The sequence below is a fragment of the Thunnus thynnus genome, chromosome 5 (genome assembly GCF_963924715.1).
Source record: "Thunnus thynnus chromosome 5, fThuThy2.1, whole genome shotgun sequence".
NCBI lineage: Eukaryota > Metazoa > Chordata > Actinopteri > Scombriformes > Scombridae > Thunnus > Thunnus thynnus.
The window spans coordinates 11707653-11729159 of NC_089521.1; the positions used below are offsets into that span (position 1 = coordinate 11707653).

General features: G+C 39.6%; 1 protein-coding gene across 2 annotated transcripts in view; it reads left to right on the top strand.

Moving 5' to 3' along the window:
* The first annotated feature begins 1031 nt into the window (after positions 1 to 1031).
* The window catches only part of abcc8 (ATP-binding cassette, sub-family C (CFTR/MRP), member 8), a 62681-nt gene continuing 42205 nt past the window's right edge, over positions 1032 to 21507 (top strand). For both annotated transcript variants that reach the window (XM_067589253.1, XM_067589252.1), the window contains exons 1-7: positions 1032 to 1412; positions 5373 to 5535; positions 8086 to 8227; positions 10503 to 10624; positions 12024 to 12190; positions 15921 to 16163; positions 20027 to 20215. In XM_067589253.1, the coding sequence (XP_067445354.1) occupies positions 1392 to 1412; positions 5373 to 5535; positions 8086 to 8227; positions 10503 to 10624; positions 12024 to 12190; positions 15921 to 16163; positions 20027 to 20215 (1047 nt within the window). In that variant the 5' untranslated portion in view covers positions 1032 to 1391. The remainder of the gene's footprint in view (positions 1413 to 5372; positions 5536 to 8085; positions 8228 to 10502; positions 10625 to 12023; positions 12191 to 15920; positions 16164 to 20026; positions 20216 to 21507) is intronic.

Sequence of the window (21507 nt, forward strand, 5' to 3'; positions counted from 1 at the left end):
TTATTCTTTTGTTATATCTTTCTAAAGATGATAACCTATTTAATTGAATAAGTTAATGCATATTTAAGTTATATTTTAAGTTATATTTATTTTAAATTCATTAATGTTAAGATTATTTTTCATTCAATAATTTTACCATTGGTATTACATTTAGACTGTAAAAGATTTCATTTAGCACGTTTCTTATAGAGGGTATCAGCCTTACATCAAATAATGAATCCACTGTGTGCAGAATGTAGCATTCATGTCTGTGCCGTGTTATATTTTCACAGCTCACTGTCAGTAAATATCATACAGTAAGTATTGGACTACAAGACAGTAGCAAGCCTGCAAAAGTAGAGTTATTTAAAGCTTTGAATGGGTTGATTGAGTTCTGGAGGTGTTTTTACACCTGGTGGGGCCCAATATGATATCTTTTCATGGGGCCCAAAATCCCTGGCTGTGCCCCTGCTAATGTCACTAAGGATATAGATTTTTTATGACATTTTTGTGAACTAATGACTTTATGACCATGTGGCTGAGTGAATTTCCCATTATTGCTACTTTTAAAGGTGGGTAAGCAATAAAATACACATTAAAGTGCACCATATGGTTTTTGAACACGTTCCCTGTGTGCTATTTATAGCAGTTCTTCATCGATTTACTTCAAACACGGGAGCACACAGTTTTGTAATTAAATGTCCACAGGGGGCAATAGTGTTCCTTCATGAATACCAAGTTATAGACGACCCTTATCATTGAGTCCCCGCGGTTCAAATTCTGCCTTTAATAAAGCTGAATTTCATTTCATACTGTAGGCCCAGATAGTATCTACAGTCCGAGTACATGACTTATTTGTGCTAAAAATGCAAATTCTAGATAATCAAAAACGCAAAAACATAGTCGAACAAGTCGAGCAATCCGTCATGTAGTGTTTCATGTGTGTTGGCAGCATCCCACTTCTTAGTTACATAACAGCTCTGTGCAGTCATGCTCTCGGTTCATGTTGGCATACGTGACTACTGTCCGCTGCAAGTTTCAGCGTCGCATCGACCGCTGCAGTGTGTTTGTCTGATCGGCCCCTGCTACTGAAACTCGCCGGTCCACGGTTCATGAGAGAGACCAAAGCTTGGCCTTGGGTGGAGGACCTGCCCCCTTCTTCCTCTATTTCTTCCTCCTCGGTACCCGGGTTCAGCACCGTGGACAGCTCCCTGCCTCCACCCGTGAACCACCGCTTTCGGTCGGATGGTCAAACACAAGTAGGAAGAGCAAGAAGAAGTCGGCTGCACTCTGAGCACATGAGAGACTACAATTTGGGAAATTTTTCCCCTTTTCTTTATCTCACATCCAAGCGGCGAATGTGACAATACTGAAGAGTGTTTTGGGAGTCCGGAAAACGAGGCTGAAACACAATGATCTCACGATATAAACCGGTAAGTGCTGGAGCACAAGTCACCAGGTCACTCACTTTGATCGATACTCTAACTTTGAATAGTAGTAGTAGTATTTCATTGACATGCACAGCATTTTGCACTGTTTGTATTCTTGACGTCATGAAGTATATCTCAGTTACGCATGTAATATAAATAATAAATAATAAATATAGATATAATTATCCACTGGGGACACCAGTGTTTTCATTTGCATAATTTTACAGACCTCGGTTGGATGCACCGGCCTATCTAAGACGCTGCAAGTCATTTTAGGTCACACTTAGTCAAGAAATCCCTGTGATTAGTGTAATGGGGTCATACATCACTGAGGTTCATTTCTAGTGGCAAATTATCGGGGAGAGTGAAATAGTGGATGTGTCATGTTAGTGGTAACAAATTCTCACAGCCAGATGGAGAACATTTTTATAAAAGATGAGATGGAGCAGAAGTAACCGCCTCTGCTCTCTCTCTCTCTCTCTCTCTCTCTCTCTCTCTCTCTCTCTCTCTCTGTGAATAGGTGGTAGAGAGACCTAAAGGAAAGATTCACATAGATACCACAAAATAATGTATGATTCATCCTTCACCTCTTAGCCTCACTTGACTCCCACAGAATCAGCAGCCTGTATTTCAGCAATACACACACACACACACACACACACATATACATACACACAGCCCTGTAAAGCCAGTTATATTTAGTTGGCATCTGTCTGCATCTGTGTGATTATAAGATGAAGATGTGCTCTTATCATATAACAATGGCACATTCTCTATTTGGGGCTTTTCTGATATTTAATGATTTTAGGAATGAATTGTTCCTGTTCTGTGCTATGTGCTCACTCGCTATATTGACCTAAAAAGTCTAAGTGTGTGTTGCTTGAATGTTTTTTTCCCCTTTCTGAGGCTCTTTGTGAGTGGCTGCTACTCTTCCTCTCATCCTCTTTTTTTTTCTGCACACATTGAAGCTTCAACTCTCCCCAGGCAATCCAGTGATGGATGGAGCTATTCTCTGATGTAGGCCAACACAGAACTACTTTGTATATAAATGATCATTCGGCCAGGTTTAATTTTGTTCAAAACCAAGAGTTCCTAACAGTTGGTCTCCCATGTGAGGAGATAATTGATAAGAGGACAGAGCTGCAGTTGCTGTGAACTTTTCATCTGGTGTTGCAATGAAAGACCCACAGGAATTTCTTCACTTTCAGCAATGCCTGGTGTGTCTTTACAAAATCATATATACATGTCATTGCATTCCAAAATAATTATCGACCTGTAAATATCAGACCTCTGTATTTTCTCTGCAGCAGCCTCTTACTGGACAATACATTCGTATTATTACCATTATATTGCTCAGTATGCATACTGATGAGAAATCTGGACACAGTAAGAGGCCACTACTGTCTGATCTACTGCTCTCCATGAGTTATGAGTCTCCCCTTGTTTCAAACTGCACTAAGAACAGCTTGCAAAAGCATCCGGTGGCATTCACAGACCCAACATTTTAATTAACATGCATCGTCATTTTTCCTAAAGTGACACTCTCAACACGAAGGGAATTCCACAAATGTTGCCACCATCACTGCAATCATATCACTACCCCCCCCCCCCATACTGGCTGAGTTGAATATTGTGAGATTGTGCATATTTATGACCAGCTCAACTCTATGATGTCTTTGCAGTGATCAGATTAATAGTGTACTGTGTGGAAAAGTAAAAAGAATCTCCAGTCATTGTTAGGGAAAAAATACAGTAGACATACTACTCAACATTGTGTAGCATGTCTCTTATTGTATTGTATGAGTTTTCTATTTTTAAAGCTATGATATGTAACTATTCCGCATTAAAATGTCTTAAAATGACCAGACCTATGTTATATAGTCAGCTGTGTACTAACATTATCCCAAATGTTTCCAACAATTTTCAAACCCAGAGAACTCTTTAATTTTAATCAAAGTAACGGTCCGTTTAATTTGGTCGCCTGTAAATGGCGTCATACCCCCTCTATCAAAGAGCAAATGTGCACAAGATGCATGCGTCGGTATCGTGGTTGTCTGCCAGAAACTGCCATAAATTGACTTTTATTCAGTTTTAAGCCACATTTTTATGATAAACGTTTCTAAACTGTATCTTTTAACTGAATTAAGGATTTTAGTCATCGGACATCTGGATATTAAGTTATCAGACAAACAAGCTGAGCCAACGTTAATGACAGCTTGGCTAGCACCCCCTCCCTGACCTCCTGTGCTCACCGAACAGCATTGGAGAAACACAGCCTTTTTTTAGGTGAAACTGCTTTATTCAACGTTTTTTGCTGGTTTTAATCCGCGTATACATTTGTTCTGGAGAGGAGGAGACCTCTGTGGATAATTCGGCTCCCGTTAAAAACCTGCTGAACGATGAACACTGTAGTAATCCTATCCCGGAGAAGCTGGTTGTTTAACAATGAAGACAACAACTCTCATGATCCCACGCTACCTCACAATATCAATAAAATTCCATCTTTTGTTATTTTTTTGATTGAGAGACCCCTAGTGGCAGAAATGACATATTGTGCATTTAAATGGGAAAAATGTGTTTCTAGTGTGTCCCCATGTGTCTTTTATTGCTCTCATGAGTCTAGATCTTGATTTAGTACATGGTATATCAAGCACAGGAACATATTTTGACAACTTAAGAATCTTCTTTATCTTCTCCTTTTACATAATATTTATGTTATTTTTGAAATACTTGAATATACCACAGCCGTGCATGCAGCAGATGACCGTTCGTGTAAACACTCATGTAAACTGCTCATTACATTTAAGCTTATCTCTACACTGTTGTCATGTGAAGGTCACAGTGTCATGGATTATATTTAAACAAATAATTTCAACCACTAAGAAAAGACCATGAGCCCGCCCCTGTTGATACATGGATTATCAAAATCTGCTCCCATGTGGTTGTTTTTTTTTTTTTTATCCCTCTGAACAAGTCAGCTGCCATTGGCTGCAGCCGTATCATTGTATCCGTCCCATGAATTCATAAATATTTTATGTCACTATTTTTTATGTGTGCAGCCTAGTTATTCATTACTGAGATCTTTCTCTCTCCGCGGTCTTTTTGATATAACGAGAAATGAAAGATAAAGTAATAAATGAATGAGGGGAATGAGTTATGTAATTCATGAAAACATGGTACTGGGATTTAGATTAGAGCACTTGCTCATGCTTCACACGTACCTTTCAATGACGTTTGCACTGCTCATTCAGCAGCTATACCCCGCTTCTCTCCTTTATCTCTCCTCTCTCTCTCTCTCCTCTCTCCTCATCGTTCACTGTTCCCTCCCACCCTCACCCTCCTACCTTCAGCGGCTATCAGTCCTCCAGCTCGCCTGCACATTCTGCCCCCCTGCTCTTGTCTTCCAAGGTCGACTGCGAGCTCTTGTTTGCAAAGAGACAGGAATAGCAGGTGCACTGCAGAATGCTGCTCTAGCTGTATGTGCATGTTTGTGTGTGAGCGATGTGATCGTGTCTGAATGCATTCCAGTGGAGCTGCGCACCACCGTGCGCAAGTGAAGCCTCAGTTTTAGAGGATGTCTGCAGACTGCAGGCAGATGGGATGCAGATGTTTCTCACCAGAATGGCCGGGAAAGCTGCTTAGACTTTCGGAGAGGAGAGGGAGCTGCTGCTGTACCGGACTGTGACTGCCTCTGACCCCCTTCTCCCTCCCTCCCTCCCTCCCTTCTTCTGTCTCCTCTTTCTCACTGGATCTGATATTTGGGAGCTGGATTTGAGAGGGAGCAGGAAGGAGGTCACTTTGGGAATTACCACGATCTGCTGAGGACGCCTTCAGTGTTCCCTTTGAAAAGAGAACATGCTCTGAGAGCCTCTCTTTTAAATCTGTCTGCCTCTGCTCTGTCTCCGGTCCTCCTCCCCTCCTCCTCCTCCTCCTTCTCCTCTTCCTCTGGCTGGTTCCCTGCAGAGTCCCAGTTCCACCATGTCCTTGGCGTTCTGTGGGAGCGAGAATAACTCGGTGGCCTACAATGTGGATGGGGGGGTTCTGAACAACGGCTGCTTCCTGGACGCGCTCAATGTGGTGCCACACGTCTTCCTCCTCTTCATCACATTCCCCATCCTCTTCATCGGTGAGTCTCGCTGGGAGGTGAGATCCTCAACACACCTCCCTGCACAGACAGCACACCTAGCACAAACACATACCAGATGATGTGCCAGCACAAGTCTATGAGGATCTGAAATAAGATGGATGGGCTCACTAACATGTTCTCTATCTGCCCTTCTCAGTTTTCAGTTTATCACCCTGTTGACTTTTACAACTGATAAATGATATATTGCATGATATATTCTATTAAGCAAAGGTTTATTTTTTATAAGGACTACTGAAAGAATATCTTGTAAATGTTTTATTTCCATTATAAGTTCTATGCATATGAATACACTTAACTTGCATTTTATTTATGAGCTTATTTGACTGTGGATTTTATTCCCTGAGTTAAAATCCCTTCAGGTGTTGGCTGTCCCATAGACAACAGTAGAAATATGAGGTTGTTGAGTACATTATTACATATTCCTTGAGCTGCAAGCAGTTTTGCAAATGACTCTTCTAATGAAATGTAAAGTACGGAGGCAAACAGATGCCATCGTGCTGGCATTAGCCTGCACCTCCTTTGCCCTCCTTCTTGGCTGCTGGCCACTCTATTAGTGTCATCACCGGTGTGTAACAGACCAGCTCTGTTCCATTGCACACACTCCGAAGCTACAGTCACACATGCTCTGGCCTCGTCATCTGCCCTCTCATGTCAGTGTGCACATGTGTGCGTGTCCATTTCAAAGCAGACAGTGTCTATTTTTTTCCAAGGAGGACAACAATTTGTCTCAGTCGGTTTGACTCTGTGTTCTTGTTATTCACTATGTTTGTGTAACGACATGTAAACTTTCATACATACACACATCTTACACAGTAACACATCAGACTTAAATCATTCAGTTTGTGATTTGTGTGTTTGGATGTTCCTCTAGTAGGCAATTCTCCACATTTCATCCCTATTCTCACTCTATAAGGTGTCATTTTCATCTTTTTTGTTTTACTCATGCAACAAAAATTCAAATGAATTATGCTAATGAAGGCTGTAAGTAAAAAGTCAAAAACGTCCACTAAATAGACAGTGTGAATCCTTTGCTAGAAGATAAGCTAGCTGAAAGCTGAGTGATTCCTCTCTCTCCTGTCACACTGAGCTCTGGTGCTTTTACTAACAACTAAGACAAACCTCAGGGGTGTGAAAGTGTTTCTGTTCACCTTGAGTCGCTTAAGCCAGAGTCCTCATATAGTTATATATATACTGTATATACTATATTCTGCTCTGCATCCTGCCCTGCAGCTATTTAATGTGCTGCTCTTTAATGTGTTGCCTCATGGCGTCAGCTAGTCACATCAAGGCCACCGAGATAAGAGCATGATGTGTGGATACATGCACAACAACACTTTTAGCAGACAGTTTGCTTCACAGAGAGAGACAATCATTATTGTGCCTCAGTCCTCTGAACTGTCAAACCAACAGAGTCAGTGTCAGTCATTTCTGATGGCTTGTTGTTGTCCAAATTAACAATTCAATGCAAATTTAATTTTAATTTTATTAAGTTTTTGTTTTACACATATGAAGCATTTTGTCTCATGTAATGCATAACACAGTTCATTGCATATTCATTCATTTGTTGATTTTATTTGTGATTTGTCTGCATTCATCATTTATATTGAAGAAATATTGAATATTGTCATATTGATTTTAATTATATTGCTCAGCACTTGAGCAGATGGTATGACTTTGTGTGTGTGTGTGGAAAAATGAGAGAGAGAAAGAGGCAGATAAAGTAAGAGATGCCATGTGCTGGTCTGTGTGTGTGTGTGTGTGTGTGTGCGAGGTCTGTGACTGTCAGCCTGTGCCAACACTTCTCAGCGAGATAAACTGTCCAACAGTGTAGGTGCCAACATTTTTATCATCATTAGCATAATATGATCAGTAGAGATGTGTTTTATGGCATCAGTGACTTACATTCAATAAATAAACTGCCTGTTGATGACAGTATCATTGTTATATTATTGAGTTGAGACCAACACCTGGCAAAGAGTGGGGACAAAGGCTAAATAAGTTTAGCCTTTAGACAAATAAGTTTTAGCCAGAACAAGAGCTAAAAAAATTGACTGAAGTGTCTCAGGCCAGCAGACATCTAGCCAGTCTCACTGCTTGCCTGCCAAGAAATGGGCAATATAACTGATAATTACACAAGTTTCCTGAACTCTGAAAAGTTAACAGGGCTGGTAATGGCTGGCTGCCATTACCACCAAGAAGCCCATCTTTTAAGCCTATCAACTGGAAGTCACACGAGCATGAGAGTACTTTGTCATGCAGCCCATAATGTTCAAGGTTGCACTGGGAGTACAAGGCACTCAAAGTCAACACTGTTAACAAAGTTATTTTCAAGCACAATGAAAGTACACCTATTAACATACAAGTGAGTCATGAAAAAAATCTACTTTTGTTATCTCAATCTATACTTACATTATCTGCCTGTCTACCGTAGATTGGACACAACCCTCTTTCATTTGACTGTTTCTGACAGTATATTTAAACTGACACAACCCTGACAAACCCCCATATATTTTGTGTTTCCTGTTTGAGGCTGGGGCAGCCAGAGTTCGAAGGTCCACATCCACCATAGCACCTGGCTTCACTTTCCTGGTCACAACCTGCGCTGGCTCCTCACATTTGTCCTGCTCTTTATCCTCGTCTGTGAGATTGCGGAGGGCATTGTCTCCGATGGGTATGTTTCACACCTGGATACACAACATATCATGTCAGGGGCATGTAATGTTTTTAATGAATGAACTCCTGACACTGATGATGTGACTTATAGCTTCTAGCAAGAAGTATGACATAAATGTACTCAACCTTTAAAAGTTCTGCATATAACATTTTCAAAACACACTGCTTTTTTTTCAAATGATCCCCCTGATTTAATTTTGCTGGGAGTCTATTAGATTGCTCTCAGTGTTTCCTTAGAGTGCTGCTGATTTTCACCGTAGTCATTTAATCAACAGCTGTTCTACACCTCGGATAGCAGGTGAATGCAATTAACTGTAATTAAGAAACACTTAACTTTATTTCAATGTAACGATCCTCAAAGCTTCTCTAGAAGAGCAAAAAGTAAAATAAAATACTAGTCTGTATCGCTATATTTTACAGTAAAAGCTTAACTTTTAAAGGTGTACATATTATAAAAGCATTACTATAAACACAAACATTAGCATGCTAACATGGTACTTTGCAATCCTCTACTAACTGTTATAATACTGTGGTTTTCAGACCATATTTTAAGCTAAATGGGTATCTACACTAGCTTGTAAAACTTGAGCACTTCGTTATTTTAATGAGGACAAAAACCTAATTATTTTGTTACTATTCAGGTCTGATACAAAGCTGGCCAAGACATGGCTAAGACTTGGAGCTATAGCTAGCTATTGCTCACAAAACAATTGTTTATCTGGTTAAAATGACAAACTATTTAAATTTTACTGTCCAGCACGGTAGTAAATACTGTTCTAGTTCAGGGTATGAACTGAAAACCCCAGTATCATCCGTCAGCCTTTAAGAGAGAGCAATGAGAAAAGGAGAAACTCATTGAAACTGAAAACTATAAGCTAAAGTTAACCAGAAGTGAGATGGGCGATTTAGTCTATGATTTGTTTTGCAAACAACAGTTACAGTTTTCTAGCTTTAGTTGGAATTTAATTATGAGGATAAAATAAAGGGCTGCTATATTCTATAATGGTTTTACAGTTAAGTAGATTTATACAATTCAGGGAGCTGTTGAGGAAAAAAATCAATCCAAAGAAGCTGGCCCATGCAGAGCCAGTCTGCCAAGCTACACCGCCAGCCAGGACACTGAAGACAGAGCCAGCAGGAGCCAAATGTTTGTGTATTTGTGCTCAATTTCTTGCCACCACCAGATGAAAACAAGTCATTGTGCTGCTGTTAGTTTAGTCCTGCACTGCACATCAAAGCACAGATTACTGGTGAAAGACAACAGGGGGCTTTACTCTTGTCTTCAAAGATGAACCAAAATAAAAATATACCAACAGGAGTGAAAGAGCAGTTCACTACTGAATAAGTGTTAATGTAATCCAACATATTGTTTGCACATGGCCAGTAGAAATGTAGAAATACATCATTTGCTGTTTCTATGGTTACTTAAAACATTTGCTAGCTCAGATGCTAATTTTAGCTACGATACCTAGCACAGCCAAATTTAGGTGTTCTAACTGAGTCTTCCCAACCCATAAGAAAACCCATAAGATATTGTCATTAAATGTGTGCTGCAATTAAACTCTGACACACACAAAAAAAAGTAAAAAAGCTGTATCTCTAAGTACTGATCCTTCTCTACCTTCAAACCCACTTTGGCACTGACATAAATACCAGAGTTGGCATCCACATGAAGAAACTCTGGAGCCACAGCTGGATCTGAGAGAATACATCTCGGCCCATGACTTTCTCTCTCCTGCTCCTTGATATGTGTTTTTGCTCTCTCTGGGCCCTCTTAGTAAGTCCATGTGCCACAGGGTCCAGTAAACACACAGGATTACTGTTTGTTAGTTGTTTTTGCAGACTGCAGGTAAGTGTTTAAGTGATTGTGACTGAAGTGAATAGAAGAGCTCTCCATCTGCTCACCTCTTCACCGGGCTTTTTACACAGAAATCAGCCAGAGCTGGTTGTTTATGTCTGTATGAGTGTTTGTGTGAATATGTGTGTGTATGTTGCGTATGCTTAATGATACACATGGATGGGCAATTTATTAGTTCTTTATTTATGTTTTGCAATGCAGATATTACAAATAATACATTTATTCAGTCACTACAAGAAAAGATAATGTGATGCATGTGGTTTTGCATACTGTATACAGAAAAATGTATCTTTTATGAGGACGGAAGGGGTTGCCGCATCAATTTTAAACTCTAATGTTCCTGTTGTGTTGCCTCATAATGTTACAAATAATTGTTAGTAAGGACTTTCCTCCTCTATCTGACGTTTATTTGCAGGTTCAGTCAGTCCCTCCATCTTCACCTGTACATGCCTGCAGGTCTGGCCTTCATGGCTGGCATCACCTCTATTGTCTACTATCATAACATAGAGACCTCCAACTTCCCCAAACTACTATTAGGTACAGTAATCTCAAATTCAACTATCCTTTGTTTATTAACATGTCTTTTACTTTTGGTCTCTGTGGGAAGCTCTACTGGATCACCTCAGCCAGTCAGGGTTTCAAACAAGACCCCAAAGTCCTCTGTAGACTTGTTATAACATTTATATATAGTGATCAGGGCTTGTAAAGACTGGATTAACCAAATCATGTCACAGAAAACGGGCCCTTGTCACCTCTTTGACCTTGTAATGAACAACCACAGTTTCAAATTGTGTGAGCTCCTCAGGATACTATGATTATAGAACAATGGAGTTAGTGCAAGCATTCACAGATGACTGGTTCATTACCTTCAGATAAGACTGTAAAATGATTGAGAGCAATATCATCTTGCCTCGAGTAGTATTAATTATCTTTTTTTATTAAAAAATTAGTTTTAGCTGAAAGATCTGCTTCTATTCATCACAATTATTTATGGCTTGAGAGATTTAATAGACTAATATATTCATGGCAAAGATGTTAGATAAGTTTTTCTTGTGAAATAAAAACATATCAGTCAACAGTATGTATTCATAAATCCATATCTCACCCATTAACTGTGCATGCATCTGTGAACTTTATTTCACATCAGTATCAACCTTTACCTTTGTCCATATAACTGTTTGATCCTGTAATGATCACCCTGTTGCTGTTCTTCCTCTGTTCACACAGTTTTCCTTTCTTCCTCACGCATCATTAACTCATCTGTGTTCAGCTCTCGATACTCGCTACTCCCATCACGTTTCTGAGCCGCCTTTGGCTTCTAGGTTTCCATATTACAGTCAGTCTCTTGAGAGAAGTGGCGGAGCGGTGCTGGGTTCATCACTGCATGAACAGAAATTAATCTTCTAAATCGAGGCTCTGACGTAGACCTGCACGCTGCCTCTGTTGTCACGGTATAGATGTTATAACAAAGAAGTAAACACTGTAGTCTGCTGCAGAGTCTGAGTGGATGAACTTGTTTCTCTGTTACCCTGCAATGTCATTTAATCATGACAATGCTCAGCAATCATTCTCTCAATATTTACTGCAATAAACCTGTTCAAATATATGATGTAACTATCAAAAGATAAAGAGAGTCAACCTTATATCTGGAAAGCTCTTGAAGGACTAAGACAACAAATTAAATGGTATCTAAAAAGAAAACATAAAACAAAACTTAAATAAACTAATTGTAACCTTGGATATACTTACATGAAATGTGACTCAGACTGGGACAAAATACACCTGTATATTACAGAAATCCAGACAAACTGGTGACATATGTTACATTTAAGCTCCAACTCTGATATAATCTGTCTGCTGAGGAGCACAGTTGGGTTATTTATCTTTTTGGCTTGTCCGGTGATTTGTCTCTCTGATCCCTGTTAAATCTCCTCAGCCCTGCTGATCTACTGGGTGCTGGCCTTCATCATGAAGACCATCAAGTTTGCCAAGTACACTGAGCATGGCATCGGCCCCAGGCAGCTACGCTACTGCATCACCGGACTGCTGGTGCTGCTGTATGGACTCCTACTAGCTGTGGAGATCAATGTCATCCTGGGCAGGGTGAGCGTGTGTTTGTGTATCTCTGTTTGTGTGTCCTCGTGTGTGTGTAGCCATCTGATTGTTGCCTGTTTTGAGCTTCACTCACCTCTCGTTTTAGTCTGAAATCCAAATGCCTCCAGCGGTCAGTTATCAGTAAAGCTGCTCAAGGACAGTTAAAAATATCTTCCATTGATGCTACTTTTTTGTTTTTTCCTGTCACCCACTGTGGGCTATTAAGAATATATTTATGCTTGTGCATGTGGCGGTGATGGGGTTTTAATTAGTTAAAGGAGATGAGAGTACAATATATCAATCACTTTTTATTGTAATAAAATTATTTTTGTAGCTGAAAAAACCCAAAAAACAAAACCAAAAACCTAAAATCCTCTAATAATAAAGTCAGTCAGGCTAGTGGCTCTGTGAGGTCAGACACAGTGGTGCTTTGAGCCAAACAAAACAACAAAACAAATATTGTCATGCTTTTGTATTATTCAGTGTTTGACATTTTCAGCCATTTTACCCTTTTTGAACGTGGCCAAGAAAATGTCAGATGTCAGTCTTATGTAGACTTTTCTTCCCTTTTTCCTTTTGATAATTTGGAGTGTGTTTGACTCTGTTAACCTCCTCACTGAGCACATTTATTTTATTATAAATATAATCAGATTGAACTGGGTTTGCGAAGAAAGTGATTCCGATGCAGTGCATGCTTTGCCTAATGATTTGTTGCATTTTCAATTTCCAATCAATTTTTGAGTATTTTCATTGGATCACCGCTGTGTAGTTAGTTAGTGGCATGGCTGTAGGGCTGTCTCTGTCAGTCCAGCACTTTGGCCCAGACTGAAATATCTCAACAACTATTAGATGGACTGTCATGAAATTTTGTACAGATTCATTCATGGTCCCCAGAGGATGAATCCTACTGACTTTGGGAATCCCCTGATATTTCCTCTAGCACTATCATCAGGTTTTGTGGTTTCAAATGAAATGTCTAAACATTTATTGGAATCCTGTTGCTCCCAGAATGAATAATAACAACTTTGATGATCCCTTAATATTCATGTAGCACAATCATCTGGTCAAAACAATAATTTCTTCAATACTTTGGTTTGTGGTCAAACGTCTGCAAAACTAACATTCCCATCAGCCTCAGCTGTACTTTGAGTTTATTCCTAGTTAGCAAATGTTAGTATGCTAGCGCACTAAACTAAGATGGTGAACTTGTTAAACATTATATCTGCTGAGCATGTTAGCGTTGTCCTTCAAGTTTCCATGCTAGCATTAGCCTCGGAGAGCTGTTAGTAGGGCTATAGACATATAGTTACTCTTGTTTAAGAGAACATTCATTTATTCATATGATCAAAATAGTTTTGTAAATAAATTGTTAAAATGAAATTAATTAAATGTTTCATTGCATTTTCAGTAATCCATTTTTGACTTGGTTATTATTGGCTGTCATCTAAGAAAACTGTTCTTCCAAATCCCTTCAACTGTTCAATCATAATCATATTCCAGTAATTAACACACTAAACAACGATTAGCAAAACAATTAAAAACATATTATTCTTATATTGACCCATTTTGTAACAAAACCGTGAGACCCAATTATTATGATAATATCTACCATGTAATGAATTTAACTGAGAACATGTTCTGTGTTTATAAATAGTCTAGTGTGACGTTTTCTGCAGTATTCCTCTGCCAGTCACTAACCTAGTTTCCATAAAGCCTAAGATCACACACTGCTCATCTACTGACTGTGTTTCGCTGTTTCACAGCAGGAGTAGAAATGTCCTTGAACATTACATTGTGAAGCTGAAATTTCACCGCAAAGAAAACCATAGCTATTTATCTCTGTTCATTTTATTCTGTTGACATTTTTTCAAATGTGTAATCTCCAGCCAGTCTTCTTTTTTGGCTGGACCGCAACAGCAAGGCCAGCCCTACAAACCCAAATGTCTGTCGGTGACTGAGTCACTCACTGTGATGAAGTTACACTTCTGGTCGGCCGAAGTCGGCCAAAGCTTGGGACAGCCAAGTATCCTAGTGTTAAGTGTGGCATAGAGCAGGTGAACCCAAGTGCAGACTGTTGAGACAGGCAGGTGAAATGAGAAAATCAAAAACACAGGCTTACAGGAAGCAACAGGAGGCAGTCCAAAACAGGTTAACCAGTTCAAAGGGGCAAGGCACACAGGCAGGTGATAAACAGGCAAAAAGGTTGAAACCACAGGAACATTTAAAGTACAGGATCAGGAACAGACAGGATCAGGATGGCTACAGTGCAAGTGTCCACTGAAGCAAATTCAATGAACTGGTAGGGAATGAATGTCTGAGACCAATATATGTACTGAGGAGCTGCTGGCCGGGTGCGGGCCAGTCATTTCAGCTGCTAGCAGCCAGCAGTCCGACCCTGAGATGACCAGCCGGTCAATGTCTGTTGTCATCCCAAGACAGAGTCGAACTGGCCATCGGGAGCACAGGAGAAATCCCGGTGGGCTGGTCACTATGTGGGCCGCTTGAGCAGCCCATTATACAAAAACAAGAGTCTCTTATGTCTTTTCTTCCCTTAATGTCACCAAACATAAAACCTTTTAACTTTTTAAAGGCCTTTTAACTTCACTTGGAAAAATAAGCCACATAAGGTAAAAAAGGAGGTTATGTCTCTAACAGAGGTCTTAATGTTTTGGACTTTTCCTCATTCAACCATATTATCAAAATTAACTTGATCAAAAGATTTCTAAAAGATCCAGATAGCATGTGGAATATCATCCCAAACTTTCTGTTTAAAAAAGTAGGTGGTCTTAATTTTGAATGTGCCCTTAAAAACAAATCTTTATTTTTGAAAATTGGTTTAACAACATCTTGCTTGCTTAGCAGCTATTTAACTGTAAAGGGCTTCTGTATTCATATGAAGATTTTATAGAGAAATGTAGTGTTCCTGTTTCCCAAAGTGAGCATAGTACTGTAATGAACACACTGTCAACTGGCATTATGTGCTTATCATGTATATTCCTAATATAGAAGACAAATGCTCTTTCTGTAATTGTATGGTGGAAACACTAGAACATGTGTTTATTCAGTGTGTACATGTGACAATGTTTTAGGCTGATTTTCAGTTGGATCCTAAAATATATTTACGTAAATAATTTTTACTCAAATAACATGATTTGTTATCAATATTCAACAATCCTAATTTCTCCAGCAATGAACACTATGTTATTAATTTGCTCATTTTAGCCAAATTTTACCTTCATAAATGAAATTCTTAAAGAAGTTACCATCTCATGTTAAATTTAAACAAACAGATCTAAGCATATATCTTCAAACATTTCATACACTGTCCAGCCATATATTAGGTTTTGACCTAGTCCTGTTGAATGTAATAGCTATGAAAGTAGAACATCAAATTTAAGGTAAAGCTGTGCCGAGATGAATCATTTGCCACAGTAATATCAGACAACCTGTGGTTAATACACAGACAGTTTATTGTTCAGCTGCTATAATTAAACCCAGTAATGAGACTGTGCTCAACTGTCATATCCATTATGTTGTAGCTCTCATCTGCAGCACAGAGAAAATTATCATTATCTCCGTAGATCACAGATGAGTTGATGTTTCTGTGTCATTGAGTGTCTGATCAGTGGTTGGTTGTTGTAATATTCTCTGTGGGACCACTGTTGGTTTTCAGGTTACTGCAGACGACACAGACAGTCAATTAATTAAACTTTTGTTTCTGTTCTTCCTTCTCTCACAGCGCTACATGTGTTTTGCAAACCCAACAGAGGTGAAACCTCCTGAGGATCTTCAGGACCTGGGCGTTCGTTTTCTGCAGCCCTTTGTCAACCTGTTGTCCAAAGCCACCTACTGGTGGATGAACACCTTCATCACCTCCGCGCACAGACGACCCATTGACCTCAAAGTCATCGGAAAACTACCCATTGCGATGAGAGCCCTCACCAACTACATTAAGCTGCGCAAGGCCTTCGAAGACCAGAAGGTGAGTGTACTGCTAGACTGGTGCACTGTTAATTTTTTCTTCTTTGTAAACAGCACAGGAGTACGGTCTAATTCTTTGAAAAGGGCATCAAAAGACACAGCTCACATGAAACATTAATTGAACCAACACAAGGTAAAGACTAAGTAAATATTACATGAGAATGCTGTGCCAGTTTTCATGAAGTGCATTTGCAAAGAAACTAGTTGGCTCCTGTTTATTCTGTTATAACAAGCAATAAAAAAATAAAATGTAAAAAGATCTCTTAATATGTGGGAGATGAGCCCCAAGTTGAGTATCTGATTTCACTTCAGCTCTTGAGATCGACGCTTTACGCTCCTTCATCTTGTATAATAAGGGCTGAATAAATCATCGCGGATGTCTCTGGTGCAGCGGGCAGAAACAGTTAACTGAGCTGTTTCTCCCCTGAATTCTAGTTTTTGTGAGAAGTAGAGATGGGAAAGTTTAATGATTTTGTACACAAATAACAAAGTAGATGACTGCATATTAAGGGTCCTTATATTACTTTAAGTAGACATAAACTAGATTACTTAATGGGAGAAAACTGCTGTCTTGTTCTAAATGTGGTGATTATCATCAACTTGAATCTTCCACTAAGAGGCATAAATAAGGTTTTAAGTATTTATGTAAGAGCTTAGTGTGCAGCTTGTTTGGCTCCTGCTTCATTTTATTTTAAAGTCGCCTTCCAGTCAAGAAAATGTTTTGCTTATTGTTAATTTACTTGTTTGCAGAATTATATATGTGCAGAGTTTGACACTAGACGGCTGTTTTCACATTCATCTGCTGAAAGTGGAACGTTTCCCTGTTAAATCCCACTTAAACACAGCACTTGCATATCATATAGATATATACATAGATTATGGTTTTTTCAATGAGGGAGAAGTAGCAAATGTAATTTTGAGAATTTGTGACTTGCTCATTGAACTTTCTTGTGGAAAAAACATATCAGGCACAGATTATTATTCCAAACAGATAAATGTATTCAGGAGGGGATTTTTATCTCATTTGTTGATTTCAACTGTCTTAAAAACTTATTTTTAGTAATGTTTAATTGGTGACAGTTGTGAATCTGACATGCACGAAATGATCTGGGAATTTTAGTTTTTGTTTTCTTTTCATACAGCTGTTCTCTTAAGCTGCTCTCTGTCCTGTGATGACTCAGTCCTGGCAGAGTTGGGACCATTAATCTGTATTCAGACGTCAGAGAAATAATTAATTGATAGTGTAAACACTGAAATGTCACACTGCCTGTAAACATGCCCATGATAGTTTTCTATCTATCTCCCTGTCCTTTAATTTCCTCTTTTATTTGGACATAAAACATAAATACAGAATCCCCCGTCTTCTCTAGCACTCTTTTTGTGAAACATTTCTGTGGATGCAGTGTCACAGGTGTGGATTAAACCCAACCCAGACTGTTGTTTTTGCTGTGCTGTATTAGATTGTATTGTGCACTACAAGGTGTTTCTAATATCTTTGATTGACATAATATTAGACACCTTTTCAGACAAGGGTGGCACGGTACAGATAATCTGCCTGTTAGCTGGGGCCTTAGCAGAGTTAGCATCTTGTCTACCAGAATCTGTGTCTTTGTGGGTTTCTTCCACATGCTCTGTTTCCTACATTTTTCTTACAGTCTTAAGGTGTGGTGGAAACTCTAGATTGTCTTAAGGTGTGAATGTGACGATGTGTTGTCCCTGTGATAGACTTGCAGCTTTTTTCAGGATGTATCCTTCGCTCTTGCACAATGTTTGCTGGGATCCTGACAGGCCCCTGTGACTCTAAGTGGGTATAGAAAGCAGATGGATGGATGGATTCTGTTAAATACAACAACAATAAGGGCAGCTATAGCGCTGGTGATAGAGCGGGTTGGCCATTACTTGTAGAGTTGATGATTTAATCCCTAGCTCTTTCTCTCTACATGTTGAAGTGTCCATGAGCAAGACACTTAACCACATTGTTTCAAATGTGTATGTACAGTATATTAGAGTGGAAAAAAAGCAGGACAAATGTGTCTTCCAAAAAGCCTTAATTTCACACAATGTATCCTCATATGCTCTCGAAATATCTATAAATATTTTAAGTGCGCTAACTTAAAATATTATTAAGTAACAAACACTTCTTCCTATAAAATTATGTATGAACCCTTTTTTTTAGATCTTCCTCCTCTGTACTGATACATTTTTCAGTACAGTTCTTCAATATCCCTAGAAAGATGGAATGCATGAAATTTAATACATTTTCCATTTTTATATGATAATGTAATCTGTTTGGTAGAGAATTTGCCTCTTTCCTTTTCCACTCTGCTGGTAAATCACTGCTCTCGCCCTGAGATGATTTTCTTCCAGTCTTTTCAATGCAGGCTAACACAGAGAGGTTTCCCTCTTTTTCTTCCTTCTCTTCTGCCTCTCTCTTTCTCCCGTCTCAATTTTTGGAGCACGTGTCAGGGGTCAGAGGTGAAGGGCCTCTTCTGCAGGGTCATTGTTTTCCAGTATTTGGAAGGTCACAGAGATTCGTCACTGCTGCGTGTGCGTCCGGTGTGAACGCAACCCCACTTCCTTCCGGCAGCAGAGAAGGATGAGAGAGCTCGAGAGATCCCAGTGGAGAGGTGGTGGGGGGTGGGGGGAGGTGGGGCATTTAGAGGAGAGCCTTGAGGCGCCGGGTCATTCCCATTCTACTGTGAACGAGGCGACATCCCGACCCCTGCGGGGGTGAAAGCACTGCACTTCATGGGAAGCTAGCTTCACTCTGAGTGTGTGAGAATGAAACATCCTCCCTCCTTGTTTGAACCCTAGGTAGGGAGCTGGAGGGATGTGTGTGTCTGTGTGTGTGTTTGAGAGAGAGAGAGAGACGTGCATTGTGACACATGTTTTGTTTGAAGGTTCAGTGTGAACTCAAATGGAAAGAGGGAGACACGTGATAACGGTCACGTCTGTTCTCATAGCTCTGATGAGAGTGACTCATGTCATGTTCACACACATACACACGCAGGCACAGACACGCACACACACACAGAAAACGTTCTGGGAGTGTTTACTGCACTGTGACAGTCCAGATGTTTTCTGATCACTGCTAACTGACTCACTGAACCGAGCTGTTGTGTTGTTTGTGGCGTTAATATATTTCGAACAGTATAAATTAATATAAATTAAGATAATTAGCTCATTCAGTGTGTTTTTGAAATCTATTAAACACTAAAAGTGTCATTTGAAGTAATGAAAACCCTTAACATGCATTCACTTCCTGTTAAATCCTCATCCTTCGCCTCACTGTCATGGTGTTTCAGCATCATTAGTTACAGAGCAGTTATACATGACTGAAGAGCTCATCTCACTCACCAGTAATCACCACATCCCATGATGCAGCAGCAGTAGCAGTGGGGAGGATGGGATCCCTAAACTTGACCTCATTTTGCAGTTTTCTGTTGCAGTGGTCGACCGAGTTAATAGTGTCGATTCAGCGTTTATGTTCAAATAATTGCTTCCTCTCTCTCACCGTTCGCAGGCTGTTTGTTATTTTCTAACCTAGTTTCACTTTTTGTTGTGCTGCAAGTTAAAACTCCACAGAGAAATGGCTGTTTGGTTTGGTCTCTACAAAGAAGTAACCATCCAATTTACTCCTATCTTCAACAGCAGCTCCATCATGCAAATGGAACGATGCGAATGTGCCCTTGATGGCGATTCATATTTGTAATATAGTTTGAAATAACTTGTCAGAAATGCTATTCAGTCACTGCAGATTAGCCATATTGGGACATTCAAATTTACCTAATTTCTCCAAAATATTCACTCCTGCTTAACACTGATATTTTTCTACTCTGTCCCTGTTTTTAAATCTTTCTTCAGAGGCCACAGGGGACAGGCACCCAGGGTCCAAAGTGGATCTGGCAGGCCTTGAGGAAAGCATTTGGCAGACCTCTAATCCTCAGCATCACATTCCGCTTCCTGGCCGACCTGCTGGGTTTCGCCGGTCCTCTCTGCATCTCTGGCATCGTCCACCACATCAGCAAGGACAACCGCACCATTCAGCAACCGGTAAGGAGGCAACGATACCACCATGCACACAGTAGAAAAGCATAAAAGAACAGGAGGAATGATACTCATGGTTCATTAGTGCATTATACTTTGTACTGTATGTGGAGAATTTTCACTCATCAAAACATTTTTTCTGCAAATGTACTCAAAGGACTGAAGAGAATGCAACTCCAAGCATGTCACTTTATTTATTTCTAATGATTTGTGATGATACTTGTAATACGCCATCCACTGAAGAAGGCTGTGAGATACATAGTCGAAAGCTCTGGAAAAAGCTAATAAGTGAACCTTGAGGTTAGAAGATTTCATCACATTTGCAGTAGAGACAGAATTAGTTGAATATACAAAAGGCAGGAGAGGACAAGTGGAAATGAAGCTATTTGGAAAGGATGAGATATTGCTTCAACATCTTGTGTGTGTGTGTGTGTGTGTGTGTGTGTGTGTGTGTGTGTCCATATCACACCATGACATTTCTTTGTGTAGAATTTGTTGTTATGATGGCATCAGTTTTAGTTTATAGGAGAATGAATCAACCCGGTTTAATCTTTGTTACTTTATAATATAAAGTTGAAATTTATTTTGTTTTCTTTGCAAACACAAATCACCTTCTTGTCATTTCTCACTAAATATTCATGTTTTTTTCTTCTGTTTTTATTTTCTCATCTTAACAATGACACTGAAGTGATTTTACAGCTAGATTTTGATTTATCTTGACAGCCCTAATGGTTTAACGCTGAAAATTGTAATCATCTCTCTAGCTTTATTTTCACTTTTCTTATGACATGAAACATTTAAGATCCACAGTTGGATCACAGGGAAATTGAACTCTTGTCACATAACATAATTACAGTATGTAGCATAGAGACAGTGATGTTATGAGAAATAAACAAAGAACTCAGACAAGGATTCAGAAACAGAAAAACACAGCCTGAGTAGACCTAACACAGGTCACATGGTCTGCCTCTTAAAGGTCACAGTTATAGTTTGATGAGACATTTATGATGCCCTCTCTTCCCCAGTACACCTGCCCTGATGATGCACTAATTTAAGCCTCGTCAAATATTTATGAGACCTATTGCCGCAGGAGCCGTCTCAGTTTCTTAGATTTCACACAGGGCAGACTGCCATATGAGACAGTCAAGCAGACATCCATCTGTAAGAATAACTCCTCAGTTATTTGTGTGAAAGTCACAGGGCGGTACAGTTGAATATCAAAAGTTAGTTTAAAATAGTCTAAAGACTCATCAGGCACTCCAACAAAAAATGCTTTTGACAGTGTTTCAGTTTGAAGA